General features: G+C 42.3%; 1 protein-coding gene across 1 annotated transcript in view; it reads left to right on the forward strand.

The window, feature by feature from the left end:
- The first annotated feature begins 2,670 nt into the window (after positions 1 to 2,670).
- SEMA5B (semaphorin 5B) overlaps positions 2,671 to 19,075 on the forward strand; it is a 132,736-nt gene continuing 116,331 nt past the window's right edge. The window contains exons 1-2 of the mRNA XM_059820123.1: positions 2,671 to 2,831; positions 18,891 to 18,990. Of these exons, the coding sequence (XP_059676106.1) occupies positions 2,678 to 2,831; positions 18,891 to 18,990 (254 nt within the window). The 5' untranslated portion in view covers positions 2,671 to 2,677. The remainder of the gene's footprint in view (positions 2,832 to 18,890; positions 18,991 to 19,075) is intronic.

Raw genomic sequence — 19,075 nt, forward strand, 5'->3', positions numbered from 1 at the left:
TTGAAACCATGATTTTCTTGCACACTTTGGATTTCCCTGTAAAAATAAGGAAAAACAAGATGGAACTTTATCCCAAATACTGGTTACAGCTTTCTAAGGAACATTGAAGTCTCTTGGACTGTGGTAGAATCTCCCAGGGAAAGTGGCAGAAATCCAGCTACTTGGCACATTTTACAACTAGTCCAGACAAAACACTAGTAAATGTACTCTGCTTTGGCACAGAATAGGCTGTGGGATGTTATGAAGCTTTCCAGTATGCAACTTTTTATCATTTCATGACCCTGATGAGTGTGAAACTTGAATTTACTCATCTGCTGATTCTAGACCACATAGGGCCTTCGAGGACCATGGGATCCTACCGTATGTCTTTGATTAAGGATTTTTTTCACCTAGCTTGAGATCATTATTTTGATGCTTAGTATATAAAAATGTCCATATTGGCTCAGACTAAAAGTCTGTCTAGCTTAGTACCTTATTTCTAGGATTAGCCAGTAGTGGCTGCACTGGGAGGAGTAGAGCATGCATAAAGTGAGATTTCCGTTACTGTCTTTTCAGTTTCCAGCAAGGATATCTGACAGTGAAGAAGTCCTTTTGCCTCTTGTGTATTTCCCACAACCATCTCCTGTCTAAGGAAAGTTTGGCTTTGTCTCTTCTGGAACTTTAAGTGGATCCAAGAGCCATACAAAATGCATCTCCCTGGGGTTCACATCTCTGTGCTGTGTTTCACTTCTGGATCTGTACTGAAAAAAATGATCATTTAAACCAATGGTTGAAAATATAATCTGATTCTTCATCATCAATAATTTTCATTACAGCGTGACTTGCACAACATCCCCATCACCTGAGATGCCACACTACCCAGTGGTGTATGCCCTGCACTATGCTTGTGCTTAATGACTAAACGCTGTGCTGGCGTTAGCTTTGAATGATTTCACATCTCTTACTTCTGCTAGTCCCATTTTTTAATTTAGCATGACATTTGCTGTGTTTAAAAAAACCCCTCCGTACTGAAGTGTTGTAGAACCTCCTTTGAAGAACTGGAAGGGGATTTTATACATCCCTGCATAAAATCTGCATATATATGGGGCTGGAAAAAATGTGAAATGCTATAATGTTTCACTCACACTAGTTGGAAAAATAAGTCGCTAGAGCTACCCCAAATCCTGAATGCCAACACTATTTTCAGTCAATGGTATGTAGCTGCTGTTGAGGACACACATAATGGATGCACTGGCAACTCATCTTTATGCCAGTGTTTAAAATCACAGAGAAATATAGATAAGAATAAAACATAGGATCTGTCTTTCAAACCAGCTGTCTCCCACTGCTGCTGTAAGCAGTCCCTTATTGCTCCTGTGATGTCCAAAGACCTTTACAAACTTCTTCCAGCTCCTTGATGTTACAATATTGTCCCCTATATTGGAACTCACTCCACGCCACGAGCCTGTCATTGTGTATCAGTGCCTCATGTTACCAGCCACCAGCCTGGCCACTTCAGCTCACTGAGGATGTTTCGGAGACTCTGAACAAAAATATAGAGGTATCGGGCACTGCAGGTGTTGACTGTTACGCTACCTTTATGAATCACTACCCCCGCAGGAACTGAAAATCTCATTATGTGTGTATTTAATCAGAATCAGCTTTATCACTAGATAAGATTTAAGGGCAGGAGACTCCATTTGTTTGAAAACATGTGTTTGCAATAGCTGAACAAAGTTACATAGGAAAATACAATATGCACATCAGTAAGATTAAATCTAGCAATGCAGATTTTCCTAAACTGCAGCAGCATCCTGGGGAGTTGTGGCATGGGCTAATTAATCCTCCATCCCCTGCCTCAGGCCTGGTAGGCTCAGGGGAGTTTTTAGAGCTATATTTTTTCTGCTGCTATTGTTAAAAACTGCTCACGTACAAAAGGCATAACTTTCCCCTCTCCTAGCCTGAGAGTGAGCGCTCCTCCTCTTTAGCTGTGCCTCAGCTCTTGTGACTGGGAGCTATAGCATCCCATGATAATGCAGGCAGTTGACTCACTTCTCACCATTCTCTCCATTAAGGTCTTTTAATTTTTCTGTTACCTTAATTAGCACTTCCCTGACAACACCTTTTAATTGGCTTTCCTTGTTTCAAGACATTTAAACAGCGGTGGTAAAATGTATAAATCTCCTATTAGAACAGTATTAATTGCACATGTGTTCTGGTGATGACTGATGTTGGTCTTTCCTTAGCGATCTCCTGAATTTAACATGACATTTAAACACAGACACATCATCAAACCAAGGAGTGAGGTGTCCACACTGGGGGACACATTTACATCTGGAGTATTTGAGATTTCATGTTGTCAGCACTGGCCATTGCACACCAGCTACTGTATAAGAACACATACCCCAAAGGTACACAAAGCTATATATTTAGGGAGCTGTGCACTTCCATTCTCTTTGAAGTTAGAAGCCCAAATACAGTTGTAAATTGGGTCATTTTTTTTTAGATGCTGTTTGTGGAATATTATCTTGTGTACTTAGCACAAACGGGGTTGGGATGAAAGGAGAAACTCCACACTTCTCTACCTATGTTACACACTCTGGACAAGCATTCGTCTTTCTGAAAGTGGAATTATTTGTATTTCAGGTATCCTCCCCGGGCCTACCTTGGAAGCTAGATCTGCAGCTGCCCTTCAGTCATGGTTGTTTCAAGATTAAAGGCCATTTCCCTGTCATTGCCAAGCCTTTTTCTTCTTGCTTTTCATCTCTCAGCATCACAGAATGTACCTGAATACACTGAAGCTGAACATCAGCAATGTGTCAGGAAAGAACACCCCACAATTGCTTTTGAAGGTAAGAGCTTCTATTCCTGTTTCAAGTTCCAGTAGGATGATCCATTTTGAAGTCCTTCCTGGTGTTGTTATGGATGATGGTTTAGTCTGTGCTGTTTTCCTTTCACCTGTGATCCACAGGCCAATGCAAGTGGCCTGATGAATCGTATTCCCTTTGATGCTTTACAGTGTTTTAACTCTGAGGTTTCACTTAGTTGAGGCAGTCTTGGGACTACTGGTCTAAGAATCCCCATTTCCAATTCTGCTACAGGATTCCTGTAATCTTGTGCCACACTGAAACTGTGTTTCAGTTTCCTTTTCTCTAATTCAGTAATGCTTATATACCTCACCTGGCTGACTGGATCCAGACAATAAGTGAAAAGTGATCGAGAATTTGGACATACCTGAATGCAAAAGAAGTAAATTGTTTTAAAATTGCAGGGAGTGGCTGCCTTTTTATTTGTTGCTCTTTTTTTTTGTTTGTTTTTGTTATGTATTTATCACCTCTGCTAGTAGCTTTTCTGTCTTTCATCTGGGCATTTAACTTGACAAGGTCTTAAGAATGTGAGAGGGGACCTTTGTGCTGCAGCATCCTGCCAAGTGTGGGTAATCTTTTTACTGTTCTTTTACAACGTGGCATTTCTCTTGTCCTTATCCCAGTTGGATTTTGCATGAGTGTACATGTACTCCCTAAGCTGCTGTCTGTCCAGTCTACCCACTTACCCACACGATAGTTAGATCATTATATTGGTACCACCATTATTTCTGAATTCACCCCAGACTAGTGTGTTAAGCTCAGTGTGCCAGCATCATCAGCTGCTGAACCTCCTTGCTAAAAATGGGTTCCTCCTAAATGTTGAAATATCGATTTTGGTTCCCATTTCAGGCTTTTCAATGCATCTACAGTTACATTCTTCGCTAAAGGCAATTAAGTACCTTGCAATGTGTCTCTAGTTAGGTTCTTTGCTAAAGGCAATTTAGTTGTGGTTTTGTGACCTTTGAGATAGTGTTTCCAGGAAGAAAGTAGTCAAAGGCTTCCTTGCTGACCTTTCAGGGTTCTTCTAGAAAGCTTTTACTCTTCTTCTCAGAGGAGGATCTGTTGTCTCTTAATTTGGAAAGTGCAAGAGATTTCTTGTCTGTTTTCCATTATCTGTGCTTTAAAGGTTTAAGTGGATTAAAGTAAATTAGCAAAATCTTTAAGCCTACATGATATGGCACTGGCTCTAACCTTGCTCCAGTGGAATGGGTAAATAAACCTTGATTTTAATTGCTAAATAAGTCTAACCATCTGTTTAATTGGGGAGGGGTGAAAGGAGAAATCCTTGCGGTTAAAAATGTGGTGGAACTCAGTTGGGTATTTAAATAGATAACACAATGATGATGATGTTATAGGTACAGAAAAGAGAAAAAGTGTGAGCTCCTTCTATTAACGAGGAGCACCAAACTTTGAGTTTACAGAGGATGTGTTTGCGAGATCCAGCACTGAGATAAATCATTCTGCAGGGAATATTAGAGCCCCGATTCCTGATGTTGAGGAATTGGTGGGCATTTTTTGGCACTCAATATGAGTGCTTCTCTGCAGAAGTGATAGCTACGTAAACACAGTCATAATCTGCCAGTTTGCTTTTTTTTAATCAGGCATGAATTTTTCACAGAAAAAAATAATCTCTCCTCCTCTTTCACTGTTCTTGTTCCCTTCCTCTTTTTAATCATAGAGGGCAAAAACTGGTATGAGTTAATTAGAACTTGACAGTTATACAAAAGAAATAAAGATTGAAATTGCAGACACATCAAGAAAATGACCCAGATTATCATTTGGGTCTCTTAAATGCAAGTTAGTTTCAGAGTTATTGTTTTTTCTCAGCACCTCTTTCCTTGTGATTGTTCATGATACAGTTTAATCCTGTATTTTCTGCTGCAAAGCTCAGCTGGAAAATACACAGGAATAAAATCAAAGGCACCTTATTTCCATTGCAGATATTATTTAAGTTCTATGGAAGAGGGCTCACACCTCCAAAACCACATCTCAGTTCATAATATAATTTACCTCAAAGCTATACCCTGTTCTGATGCCAGCACAAGCAGGTTTAGGCTGCAAGGGGAGAAAAGCAGAGGAATCTACATCTCCTGTGCTGTTCCAAATTGCTCTGAGGATGTCTCCGCTTAACAGTGTGGCTCATGGGTTTTCTGTGGGTCTGCAAATGTATCATCCCACAGATCACAACCTGCTATACGATGGGAATGGCGAGGCAACGACTGAAAGAGTGACCCCAGCAGCAGCTCTGCTGATACTCCCGCTGCCAGGGGAGAGGATTATGTTACACCAGCAATTTTCAGTGGATGGGCGGTAATAATAAGTAAGGCCCCAGACCATTCAGTCATACAGGATGCATTAATTTACCACCAGAATGAATAGATTAACAAAATAGTTTATGTTACAAAGGCGTTGAATAGCTTCTTTTTCACAACCTTGCTAGCCAGGCTTCCATCGCAAGACAAATGGGATAACATGTTTTGTGTTCTCCAGTCTTCAGTTCCCACCTTGCTTGTGCTCAGCTCCTCTTTTTATTGTACTTTTCCTCCAGATTATGATATTCTTAACATCCAGTAGGCTGGATAATATCCTTGTCATGGAAGAATCCAAGTAGAACTCCTTTCTGTCTGCTTTTTAACTTATTTCCTGAGAAATTATGTATCTTCTATGTCTCATCTCTTGCTTATTGTATCTTATCCACACTAGTCAACCATCTGTTTGAATTGATTATCTTTTGTATTGCTATGGGAGGGGTAAGAAAGAGAGAATACAGTGCATGACCTAGTCATTTAAGCAGAAAGGAGTCTACATATGCAAAATGCTTTTACTTTAGCTGTGTTTGGACCTGAAGAAATGCCTGTTTCTTTACAGAGTCCATTCCCCAAACCACCTGCCTTTACTTGTGACCTAGAGAAAATGATCTAGACATGTCGAGGGACGTAAATTCTGGTCCTAAATATGCTTATTTTATATGCTCGAGATAAAGCTCGCACTGCCAGGAGAGATGTGGGCTGGGAATGGGCTGTGAGCTGAATGCTTTATCCTAGCAGACTACATAGAGATCATGAGGTTAGGAATTTGTGCTGTGAGCGCCGTCCTGTGTGTTTGCACAGTACCAAACTAACACAACAGTGCCCTAATTTCCCCGGGGCTTACAAATGATGCTCATTGTACAGTTCACCAACAATAATAACATACCCAGTTTGGGCTTTTCATAATTAGATTGTTCTACTCTGTGCTTATAGGAAATCCAGTTAAAGTTTGATTTCCCTTGTTAGATCAATAAGAAAATGATCTTTTACTTCCCAGGAGCCTGTTTCTGGTGTCTTATTACCTATATGGTTGTATGTGGGTAGCTACATTAAGGATCTTCCATGCTTGTTTGTTTTTCAGTGAGTTGAGAAATTAGTGAAACAAATCAGGTATATTCTTAGTGCATCCTTTTTTATTTATACATGCACGTACACATGCATACAAGTCTCATTTCACTGAACAGTATGTCATGCCGGCACAGCTCCACTGTGGACCACTCTGGTAAATTAAACACCAGAGAAACTGTTTCTAGTTCCTGTTGGTCATGCTCATCTTTCTTGTCTTTTTTGTATGTATCTTATAACCAATAGATTGGTCCCTGCATTTGCAACTGGGCTATGCCCTTGCCATACTGTCCTGGTTCTTAGTAGCATCTTTCATTGTTATACAACTGTTTCTTAGACATAAAGCATGTTTGCTATTCATTAAAGACATTTGGACCTCCTTGGGAAAGCCAGAAACATTATCTGCCATGGCAATACTATGTAAGATTTGTTATTTTGAGAGCCAGAGCCTTGACTGACGTACATGTATGTTTGTAACGGGTGCGGAGTGCTTGGTTTCAGTGTGTTTACCAAGCACGTGCTTAAAAGTTTGCAAACTCATCTGTGTTATATGAATGACTTGAATGTCCACAACTTAACTGGAAATGAGTTGTAGACAGGTTTCCACTTGCAGTTCCTACCATTAGTAGGAACCATTATTTCTCATTAGTTTTATCCATTAAATCACCATGCTCAGGAAAAAGTATGATAGACTTCCCAGGTCCTTCTCTGTTCTGTCTGCCAGGGCTTTCTCCCCTGGGTCATGGCAGTTAGTGTAAGCTGGAAGAACATAATTTGTCCCTGCTTTAATAATTTCAACCTGTCTTCATCCACAAAAACACCTCAGCTGATCCCATGCTGAAGCACAGGAGAGAGATGGACTTGGTTAAATAGCTTATATCCCAGATCTTCTCAGGACTGCAAATCTCAGCTGTGCAGACTGTATCATTACAGCTGGTGTGACTTCTCAGTGTGCAGCATTTGACCCATTGTCTAATCCTCAGTCTCTCCTAGATGCAGACAAGTTGCTCTGTCTGTTGCCTCAGGTTTTCAAAATGAATTAGTTTGGGAGTGTTTAAATCTGGGATTTTACTTCAGACTGTCTGTAATTATTACCTCCTACCAGATGAATATGATTCAGGTTGCTTGAATGTAGCTTGCTATATATTTTGTCAATATTTTCTTTCTTCAAACAACATTTTATTGAAATGTGGCCAGCTTCAAACACTGAAATCTGTGGGGAGCAGTTAAGTGTTCGCTTGTTGTATTGAAAGCAAAAGCTGTTTTAACTTTGTGGGCTGAAGGATAATAGCGTATGATTTATTTCTTTTGAAGGTTCTTGACATTTTACCAAACACCCCCACTATTGTTGAATGGTCACTAATACATTATTCCCTTCAGTGTATATTGATGTAAAAAAACCACATTAGTATCCATCAACTCCAAAAGCCAGCTAGGAAAGCCCCTTAGAAAATTCTGATAAAGATTTATACTTTTCTTGAGCAAGTGAGATTTTGACGATCCAAACCAAAATTTTAGTTAACATAGGATGAAGATTGTGAGGTGAAGTATGAGAGGTATATCTGGCTAAACATCAAAGGGAAGGCAGAATACATTATGGGAGAATTGTCTTCTAGCTTGCTGCCCTTGAATCTCTATACAGGGAGTCCAAACATTAACTAATGATGGAGTGTTGACCAGAAACCAGTGGCATCCTGTGGGTGCTACAGAATATTTGACCTTCAGTGCATTTCAGTATAGATTTTGTTTCCATTAAGCAAGCCTTGTGGCAATTTTCTTTTTAATCTTGAAAAATGGAACTGTGGCCAATGAAGCTGATATTTTCTTCTTCAGGGTTGATTTAGAATTTGTTTGAAAATTATGACTAATAAAGCCATAAATATACAGTGGTTAGGGAAGTAATTTGCTCTCAGGCAAAACTTCTGAAAATTACACCCAACAGCTCTCAATATATTTTTCATTCCATAATAACAATTATAACAATAATGATGCTAGTTCTTTGACACTTCCCCATTAATGGTGTCCAAGGCATTTCACAAATAATTGCAATGAGATTTAATTGAAAAAATTATTCAGTGTTCTGTTCCTTGGGGCCTCAGGAAGAAAAGGGGTTTTGGAAGAATGCCCTTCATTCACAAAATGCTTTAGACAGAGCGAATCATGACAAGCAGGAGAGAAAAGACTTTACACTGAAACTTCAGGAAGCAAAGTGATCAAGTACATCTTACGTATTGGAGTGAGGAAAGGTAAAACTTTAAAGAAGTATGATAGCTCAAGTGAAAGAGCAGCCTCTGCCCATGAGTGGTGGTGATGATGAGAGGGAGGGTGTGCTCAGCAGCAGGACTGAGCGAGGTGGGCTCACAATGTGTAGGAACAGGTACTCAGAAAGTCACCAGCATAGTATGCATGGACCAAAGCCATGAAAAACTCTGGTCAACAGCAAAGCAGCTTATTTATGTTTTCCAGAGGTACCACTGGTGTAACTGGGGCTAACAGCAGCAGCTAACAGCAGCGTGTGTGTGGTCCTTTCTTTGGCACAGTGGTTGGATGTAGGACATAGAAGTGGGCTGCCTCTTTTCAGATCTCAGGCAGCACCTCAGAGAAACAAAACAGGGTGGAAAGCAAAGCAAAGTGCTTTTCTTCTTTTTCTGTGGTTCAGTGCAAACAAAGACATGCCATATGGAGACCTCATTCTCAATTTTAAAGTTTACTTACCATAGTTCCCTAACTGAATAAGTTTGTGAGCGAGTGGTATGGCAGACCTCATTTTTTTAGCACATCTGCTTCTGATGAGTGTTAATATATCACGTTCTCCTAAAACCTTCCATGCAAGGATGTCATTATGCTTTGATAAAGTTCACTTTAGTACTAACAATCTCTTAAGAAATATGCTTGTTTAATCATGCAGGGTTCACCCTGGAAAGCCACGAACAGTCTCAGTTGAGTCAAGCACTTAATACGTACTTACCTTGAAGTCAATGGGATTGTGTACTGGAAACCAAGCGTACGCTTCTGTGCTGAGCTATGCCACAGTCAAAATGCACAGCACTGAAACAACAGGTCTGTAAAAGGAAACCCTAGCATATAATTTTGTTTCTAGAGAGTTCTGCTACCTTAAGTCCAACTGGCCAACTTGTTCCTCTAACATGGCTGAATCAAGTGGTTAACAAATCCAACATGTTCCTGGGCTTAGTATAGGATTAGCTGGATGAAAGTCTGTGATCTGCAATACACAGTAGACTGTGTATTTTTATGATCATCTCTAGCTTTGGGAGGTGCAGATAAAATCCTGAAGAAACTCTTGTGCTTTGCCTTAAAAAGCTCTGACTTCATAGATCATCCATTCTTTCTTTTTTATAGTATTGGATGATCTTTAGAATGTATTTTAATGGAAGTGTTTGAGCTGCAAAATTCAGATTTGTGTTTTATACATGGGGATTGCTCTGCTTTACAGCACATTAATAAAAGAGGTGGAGGTCATTGGTGAAATGTGGTCTTTGATAATCCTCTACTATTATTAGCCGGCTTCCAATTTAAAAACACTGATCCTTGTGAGAACAGGTTCATTTCAAAAATCTTTCAGCATTTTGCAGCCTCTGTTCCGATTCATTGGTGTAACTGACACACAGTGGGACCTTTGTCCACAGAAGACAGGAGTCCTCATAGGCCTGGCTGGCTAAAGAGTACAAACTGTGCGTTTGACTTGGCATCTCCAGTTCAGTCTCTGGTGAGCCAGCAAAGAGCGTCAGATGTTCATCAAAATCAGATGCATCTGCTTCTGTGGCAGATCTGGGTACCTGCAGGTGAAACTCATGGAGAGTTTAGTCATGCTTTCTCTGCTCCCTCCTGCATTCTCACTAGTGAAAACAGTTGTTCTGAATCTTGCACCATCTCTGCTGGCACACGTGGCTGATGTAGACATGTAACTGTAAGGATAATAAAAAAAATTCGCCTCCAGATGTGGAGGAGACAGACTGAAAGATGGTTGAACAATGACAAAGGAGTGTTGTTTTACATCAGACTGCAGTGGCTGCAGGAGCCAAGATGCAGCTTGCTTTTCTGTCTGAAAAAAGGAATTATACTGATCAGAATGTCATAGGAAGCTGCAAGTGATTCATGAGCATTCACCTTATCTTTCTCAGCGAGGGAGATTGCGTGACAGCTGCAGGGCTTGTCTCAGTAAACAATGGATCACAATACTTAAAGACTCTGTAACATCCTTAAGAAAACAAGAAAGCTCTGGGTTTGCTAACAGTGGGGCTGTGTGTGGCACCGGTTAGCCGAGTTTCAGCCGTTGGTGGTGGGGCACAGGGCTATGGCTGCATGACACGGTGCAGTGCCATGTGGAGTAGCAGGCAAGGTTTTTGAGGAGGGTTGTTGAGGAGGGGAGGCAATGTTAGGGCAGGGTTGCCCCAGTTGGTAGGATGCTGAGGAAAGCCAAATCCATTCTTTCCATGAAATCCTGTACTGTGTAGACACACACCTTTGGTCCTGTCAATCTCAGGCATGGCATACGGACACGCTTGTGACTCATGGACATGCATCTGTATCCTAGACTCTTGCAGCACTGTGGCACCTCTTCTTTCTCTTGATCTGCCATTGCCAGTGAGGATCCGCAATGCTGTATGTTGAGTCACCATCCCTGGAGGAATTTAAAAGACGTATAGATGTGGCACTTAGGGACATGGTTCAGTGGTGGACTTGGCAGTATTAGGTTTACGGTTGGACTTGGTGATCTTAAAGGTAATTTCCAACCTAAATGATTCTATGATTCTGTGTTCGTGGGGTTTGAGCTCTTGTGGGGGTCTGAGTAATAGCAGCCATGCCAAAGAGGGAAGAGCCTCTCTCATGTTACATGACTTCTTTCCCAATCCCCAGCCTGAGGCTTGGAGACTCACCCAGTGGAAGTCTCCTGGCTCCCCGCTGGGGCAGGTCTTGATTGATCTTCTGCCTGCCCTTCACCATGTGCAAATAGGAACCCAAGTGAAACAGATTAGGCCAAGACTGGCCTCTCTGATGGAGCAGAAATGCTGAAGAACTGTAGAAATGTGCAGAATTGGGAATGTGACTCACAGTCCTTTGATTTCCTTCCTTGGGGGGCCCCCAGGACAACTTAACAGCATACTGTCCCATACTGGGAGTGAGGACTAGTTCATGCTTATTATCTGGTGTTTTCTTTATCTGGGATTGAATCCCTGGGTTCTTCCTGATAGACTGGTGTGTTTTGCCAGCTGCTCTATATTCATAATAAAAAAGTAAATAAACAAGCAGTCATAATTGTACTTTTGCAAAAATTAGGTTTGGACTAAGTTCTTATCCCAAGCACAAATACAGCCTGGCTGGAGAATGGATTGAGAGCAGCCCTGAGGAGAAGGACTTGGGAGTGTTGGTTGATGAGAAGCCTAACATGAGCCAGCAGTGCATGCTTGCAGCCCAGGAAGCCAATCGTATCCTGGGCTGCATCAAAAGAAGCATGACCAGCAGGTCGAGGGAAGTGATTCTCCCCCTCTACTCTGCTCTCGTGAGACCCCACCTGGAGTACTGTTCAGGTCTGGAGCCCCCAACATAAGAAGGACATGGACCTGTTGGATTGAGTCCAGAGGAGGGCCACGAAGATGATCAGAGGGCTGGAGCATGTCTCCTATGAAGACAGGCTGAGAGAGTTGGAGTTGTTCAGCCTGGAGAAGAGAAGGCTCCGGGGAGACCTTATAGCAGCCTTCCAGTACCTGAAGGGGGTCTACAAGAAAGGGAGAGAGGGACTTTTTACAAGGGCATGTAGTGATAGGAAAAGGGGTAATGGCTTTAAGCTGACAGAGGGTAGATTTAGATTAGATATAAGGAAGAAATTCTTCACCATGCGGGTGGTGAGGCACTGGAGCAGGTTGCCCAGAGAAGCTGTGGGTATCCCAACCCTGGAATGTTCAAGGCCAGGTTGGATGGGGCTTTGAGCAACCTGGTCTAGTGGAAGGTGTCAGTGCTCGTGGTAGGGGAGTTGGAACTAGATGATCTTTAAGGTCCCTTCCAACCTAAACCATTCTATGATTCTATAATTCTTTTTTCTCCCTATTGAAACAATTCAGCAGCACTTGTTTTGAAGAAATGATTAAATTTAGGAAACAAAGAGTCAAGATGCTCAGTATGCATTAGCAACAGTTAGTGCCTCCTGTACATTGCATGCCTTACAGATAATTAAGCCTTGATGCAATAGCCAGTATCCCTAAACCCATTTAACAGTTGGAAGCACTGAGACGCTAAATAGCTTCATGATTTGCCCAAGACAGAGTCCTCTGTCAGTGCCATTGGGCACTCGGGGCCATGCCTACATCTCCAGATGTCATTTCTTTCTTGGGATGGAAGAAGTTCAGTGAGGTCAGTTCAAGGAGAAGCTGTAGGCAGTGAGGGGAGAGGTGCAAAATTATCTAGATTTGACATAACTTTAAATGATAACATGTCTTAGGTTACTATGACTATTGTGATTCCTATGGCTCTGTGATGGTACGACCTGAGTCTTTGTTTCTTTTTTTTTCCCTTCAGGGTGGTAAAGAGCAGAGGCTTTTCTTCTGTCTCCTTCCTTTCCTTGGTAGCTGAGAGACGGGACTATTCCCTCTTTCACGATATCAAGAGAGAAAAAGTCTTACTCTTTCTTCTTCCAGTCACCTCCTATCCACATGTTCTTGGACAGGCTGGAGAGGGACATAAGCAACTCCTTTGTTTCTTGGATCTCATTGAAAGGGAACGGCTCAACAAGCAGCTATCACAGTGACTCGCAAGCCACTCATGGATTAGTTTGTTGTTTCTCTCATCTGAGGAGTTTCATAGTTGGCCAAGATGGGAAGAATTGATTGAGTGGGTAGGAAATGATGTGGAAACACGGCTGGAAGGTGAAGACTGCTGGAAATTAAAGCAGGAGTGGGAGGGGAGGTGAATGTAGGGTCAGAGGGGTAAACTGAGTGAAACCATGAAAATGAGACAGCTGGAAGAACATCCAAGTTGGATTTGGGTATTGAGTGGCGAGAGAAAGAAACTGCTGGTTTGGCCCATTTTGTAGAAGGGGGTGTACTCTGCCAACAGCCTTCTGAGTCCTCATAACTGTGGTGGAGATCAGAGATTTAAGAAGGCAATGAAGCTAGAAATTGCAACAGTTGGGATGAGGACATATTTAATGTACAATTAAAGATTTCAACAGATCAGGTTAAAGAAAGAGGCAGTACCAGTAATGAGGCGGAGGTGGTGACGGGAAGACAAGACAGCAGGGTGACATGTACGTGTAGGAGGACTTCTGGGGTAAAGCCAGCTTGAGATTTTGGCCTCATGAGTAAAGTTGAGCTCTGAGTGCTGACACATTTGTTTGCTTAGCTTTGCCCGCTCAGCAAAAGATTTCTCCTTCCCCTGATAAATTTGCTGAAATGTGGAGTGGTTTTGTGTTGTGGAGGCTACTTTTACATCTCAGCATGGGGTAGGAGTGAAAGTTATTTTCCAGAGACTATTGCGCTAACCTGTGGTGTGACCTACAACAGAGAGCTAAAATTTAAAATGAGGCTGATGTTAAAATATGCTTAATTGTCAGTCTAATAAAGATAACACTGTAAGTAGACTAACTTCTGTGCATCCTTGGACGTGTCCACACATGCTGTGTTTGAGATGACAGGTGGTAGTCTTCTCAAGAATGGGTAGTCATTAGCTTCTGATCTTTGGTTACAGCCTTGTTTGCTTTGTCTCTGATGGGTTCTGGTCAGTGGCCCACACAGAATGGAAACTGTGGCCTGTCTTAGCAGGCAACTAATGCTCTGAATACTCAGGATAATTGAAGCAGAGGATGGTCTGAGATGGAAGGTCTGATTCTGAAAAGGGGACATTTCATCAGCCTATACCAAGAAGACAGCCTGAGATCATACCTTATGTTACAAGGTGATTTGGATCTTTTGGTCATTGTTGGGATCCAACACTGAGAGTCCTCCAGGCTAGTGGGTGGTCTGAAAAAGATCTAAGTGGTTGAGCACTTGCAAACTGGAGTATCTGCCAGTTGCTAAACATGGTTTGCCCTGTGCCAGGGCTAAAGCAAACCAAAAGGAGAGGAGACTGTACATTTCAGAAGACATGTCTGTCATCTGGGCCTCCCCATGAATGCAGAAATATTCACACGCAGTAAACGTGCCATGAACTAGTAGGCTGAGTTAAGAGAACTTATAAGAGACTGTGACGAGGCAGAAAGGGAAGCACTCAATATGTGGCCAACACTGCACAAAAGTAGGTCTGAATATCTGCAGAACAGGTATTTATTTATTCCCATTGAGTCTGGAAGGCCCCCAGTGCTATATGTACACTCTACTTCATTGCACAAGCCTTTACTGTTCAATCAGCTTATTTTACAGGGGCTTTATGTATTGTATGTTTACATAGAGGTTTAGGTTGTATTTTCTGGAATGGGGTCCCTGAATCTTCCTTCTTGTTCAAATTCACTATCATCTTCCTCCCTTAAGGTCTTGTTATGATATCTTTGAATATACCCTTGTTTTGTACAAAGAATTCTTGGTCCTGTTCAGTTTAGCTTCTTTTGCTCCAGACTCGGAAATCCACCCTGAGAATTATTCTGGAAGATACGTTCTTGAATACTGCAGTGCTTAGCTATCCACGCACCTAGCAATGGCTTTGCAATTTCAAGGCATGGGCATTTAACCTCTCTGCTCTTGTGTGGTGTGTGCTGGCTGCACAAAGCTGTTACAGCCTGCTGGAGATGAGAGCTACAAGTGAGCTCAAGTGAGATGAAGCAGTAAATGCTGTCCTTCACACAGGGAAGTCTCAACTCAGTATTTACATACTTCTTTCCTCCAAAACACACAAGGGTGAGGTGGGGAGCAGCTGGTTTTGAAGAGATGAAGGCTCAAGTATTACCAGGTTTACCACGACTTTAAAAGCTGATCCAAAACCCATCAAGCTCAGTGGAAAACTGCCAATGATTTAAAGAGCCTCTGGATCAGGCCCTTAAACCCAGCTCCTGCAATTTGGCATGCCGTCCTTTGTGCAGCTGACTAATCCTCATCCCAGTCTGGTACTGTCAGGAAGCCGGTGCAGAGCAGCGTGCTAGCAGGCTGCAGGGACCACCCTCTGAAATGGCAGAGGGCCTCTTTTCACCTTGTCTTATGCATACATAAAAGCCTGAGCACAGCTGTGTCTGCAGACTTACATTTCCTGCAAAGCTTTGCCTTTGTTGCAGCTGGATACCTGAACCACCTTGAGCTGCGAAGGGACTTGCAGAGTTTTAGACGCTCTGAATCAGATGTCTGGCGATGGATGGTGTTGGAAACTATCAAACTTTTGTTTGTGGTCCTCATGTGGAGGAAGTGAGAGCATGGATCTTTAACCCCCTGGAAATGATTAGAGATGAGAAGCACAAAGGAGGCCTTGATGAACATTTTGCCCCTAAGCCGTGCAGTTCCTTGCTTTCCGGCTCCTGCTGCTGACATGCAAAGCCAGGGCCTTGGTTTTTAATTTTTCATACTGTTTTTAAACAGATACTTTTGCAAATGTAAACATGCCCCAGCACTGAAGGTTTCCAGCCAAATTAAAGAGTCAGCACTGGAAAAATCAGCTTTCTGAGAAAGGTCAAATACAAGCAAACTCTGGAATTCATTGGGTCCATATGTATAAACTTCAGCTAGTATGGGATAGACCCAGGGCAGCACTTACCTTGAAGAACTGAGCTAGTTTCAAAATGAAAGCCTGGAATGGTCCTTAGGGATGCCTGTGGTCTAAGCAGTAGATTTGAATGTGTCAAATGAAAAAAGACCCATGTCCTGACTCCTGGTTGCATTTCCATTCCACTTTATCCCTTCCCTTTTAACAGGAAGAAAGAAGGTTGGGAAGAAAAATGTGCCGTTTGGCATTAATTCTGACAACTCACATTCAGACATTCTCAGCTGGGACCATGCTGGGTTTAATAATCTCCAACTACATGCCTATAAAAGCTTAATTTTGCTATGAGGATGCATGCCTTGCAGCCTTTAATTTAATAACCGGGAAGGGTTTCTTTATAAGTTGTACCACCTGCAGTAGTAATAGAAATCAAGACACTGCCTGTTATTTCTTGGGCTTGATTGACATTTCAGCCAACATGGAAAGATTCAAGCCACCTACTGCCTTTAATTTTTTTTTAATTATTTTTACCTGTAATTTGTCAGAACTTGCCATTAAAAGGAAGAACTGATGAGTGTACCTCTCTGAATTGAGGAGCTTTTGCTTAGAGCAGCAGATGAAGAAATATTCTTCCTGCCACTGCACTGTAACAGTGGGTTAGTTAGCAGGAAGGAGTTGGTAGGAGAGGAGGTAAAATGACAAGAGAAATTATGGCCTAAAAGCAGGATCCTTAAAAGGTATCATCATTATATAGCAATCCCCTAATCCCACCCCCGTCAGCCAACAGAAATGCCAGGAGATCTGCAGCACATGTCAGCCGGCTAACCTGCCTGAAAGGTGTTATTGTTGCTGGTTCTGCTGCTTGGCTCAGAAATGTCTCTGCAGCTAAAGAGCTACAGGAAAAGGAGACAGAGCCCCATTAGTTAGGAGAATGCCAGAGGTGAAACTGCGGAGCCTCCCTGGTGCTAGTACATCATTAAGGGTCCCAGTGGAGTGTAGGAGGTGGAGATGCTTGAAGGTTAGACGGGCTGAATTATTCCTTAACTCATGCCTTTTCATTGAAGAGCAGAGGAGGTACACATGTTGTGTGTGGTTATGCAGTGTGACAGGAATGCTGAGAAGGGCTGGAAGCCTCCAGCTCCTGGCGACAGGTTTTTTGGCTTGCGAGGATGGAGGTCTTATTGTTGGAGAGGCCCTGGCATCGTCCAGTTAGGTGGGGTATGGGACCAAGTCTGATGGTTTCCAGCTCCGTGGTGACAGGGCTTAGGAGCTGTTATGAAACATGGTGGTGTTCAGGGCAGAGGCAGAAGCTCCACAACAAGGTTCTGCTTTGGAAAAGGAGTCAGGACAAGTGGGCTGACTGTGTAGGGGCTTTTATATGTGTTTTCTTATGTTTTTGATAATTGAAAGGCTTGATTAGGTTTCATCCATCCCTGGAGAGAGAAGGGACTTGAAATTGCTCAACAGCTATCCCTACACCAAAGGTTTTAAACCATTGCACATCTGTAATCCTACAAAGCATGCCAAGATGCCAAAGGCCTTAATGAGATTCCTCATCAGCATTGTCATCTCACCCCTGTGGAAAGGGGAACTAATGCCTACAAGAAAACATTCAAACCTGACTGCCTTCAGTGAGCGTTCTCAATTTATCATTGAGGATATAAAATGACAATGGAGCATGTTTTTTCAGAGCTCTTTTTTTCAGAGATCTGAACTGCATCATTATTGTTATGAATCATCAGGTCATTGGCCTGTGTATTGGTATCCTGTTGGCATGAGGCCAGAAGATATTATCTTTCATGTTGAGCCTCCTAGATCTTCAACATCCAGTCCTTGAATGAGGCAGGGTTACTTGTCAACAAGTCACAGAGGGATTACAGATATACTGATTTGGTCTCATTTGTACCTTGCTCCCTCAGATATTTGGTATTCTCCATGTATTTAACAGACAGAGTTAACAGATTGAATAATTCCCAAGAGAAGTCCTCACAGTAAAGCTGGATGACTTCCTGAAAGATATGTATGCATCTATCCCTAGTTATTTCATGCAGTAAAGGTGTAAGGTGAGAGATTGAAATTCTGGGATCTGTGGTACACACAAGGTCAAAGCTGGTAACTGTGTTGAAAGCTGGGATTCTGTGAATGCCATAGCATCATGCCTGAGAGTACCCTAAAAATAGTAATTCAGCTTTTTCTTTAAACAGGTGTATTTTTTTATCACATCAGGACTATCTGCCCTAGATCTCTCAACTGATGTTGTGCTAATAGATGTAGCTTCTGGAGGAGCTTTGTCTCCATGAGCATAGTGTAGCCAAGTCTATTGCTTTGCATTTAACCTGTGTGATTGCAGTTTGGGCAATTGCCTGGATTGACAAATCCAAGATAGTGGATAGAGCCAGTCTCAAGCTTGTGCAATCTCTCAGCTACAAAGATGCTGTGATGATCCCCCCTGCATCTAACTTAAGGAAGGATTTAACTGATGGGGATCCCAGATGTTAAGTGAAAGCTGGAAGAGAACCTAAAACTTGAAAGAGAATCTAAAACCTGAAAGAGGAGGTAAAACCTGTTATTGGAGCAGCCAGGTCTTGAGTGCAGATCACTTCTACTTTAACTTGGTTTTCAATCAGTCGACCCCACCTTCTCTTTCTGGAGGGCAGCAGTTTCCCTTTGCTTAGCACAGAAGGCAAGGCTATGGAGATGTTACAGCAGGCAACCTAGTCCCTTTACACCACTTAACCCTGGCACTGAGGATGGTTCCCCAGTTTTAACAGAAGTAAAATCGAGCTGCTGTTGTCTCCAAAACCAATGCTGACACTCCATCTTGGATGTGAAAATAACTGCTGAGACAGCCCGGCGTTCATGTGCGGTTTTTTGCACGTTCTGTGGAGAATCAGAATAAATAGAAACCTTTTAAATAGATTATTAATTAGCCTTCCCCTGACAGATAACTTGGTAGGAAATCCATTAGTGGATGTCTGGGTGAACTCGCTGCTTTAGAGTAGCTTTATTGTTTTCTGCTTTCTCATTTTCGTTGCAGATCTGAAGCCCTGGGTGTCGAATTTCACCTATCCAGGTGTGCAGGACTTTTCTCAGCTTGCACTGGATGCCAACAGGAACCAGCTCATTGTGGGAGCAAGGTAAAGATAATCTTTTAATTAGTCCAGGGTTGCTGCTCAAGCTCTTTCCCTTCAGGTTCTGGCTTCAGAGGAGAGCGTGTTTCCA

Source organism: Gavia stellata, chromosome 8, assembly GCF_030936135.1.
Source record: "Gavia stellata isolate bGavSte3 chromosome 8, bGavSte3.hap2, whole genome shotgun sequence".
NCBI classification, from domain to species: domain Eukaryota; kingdom Metazoa; phylum Chordata; class Aves; order Gaviiformes; family Gaviidae; genus Gavia; species Gavia stellata.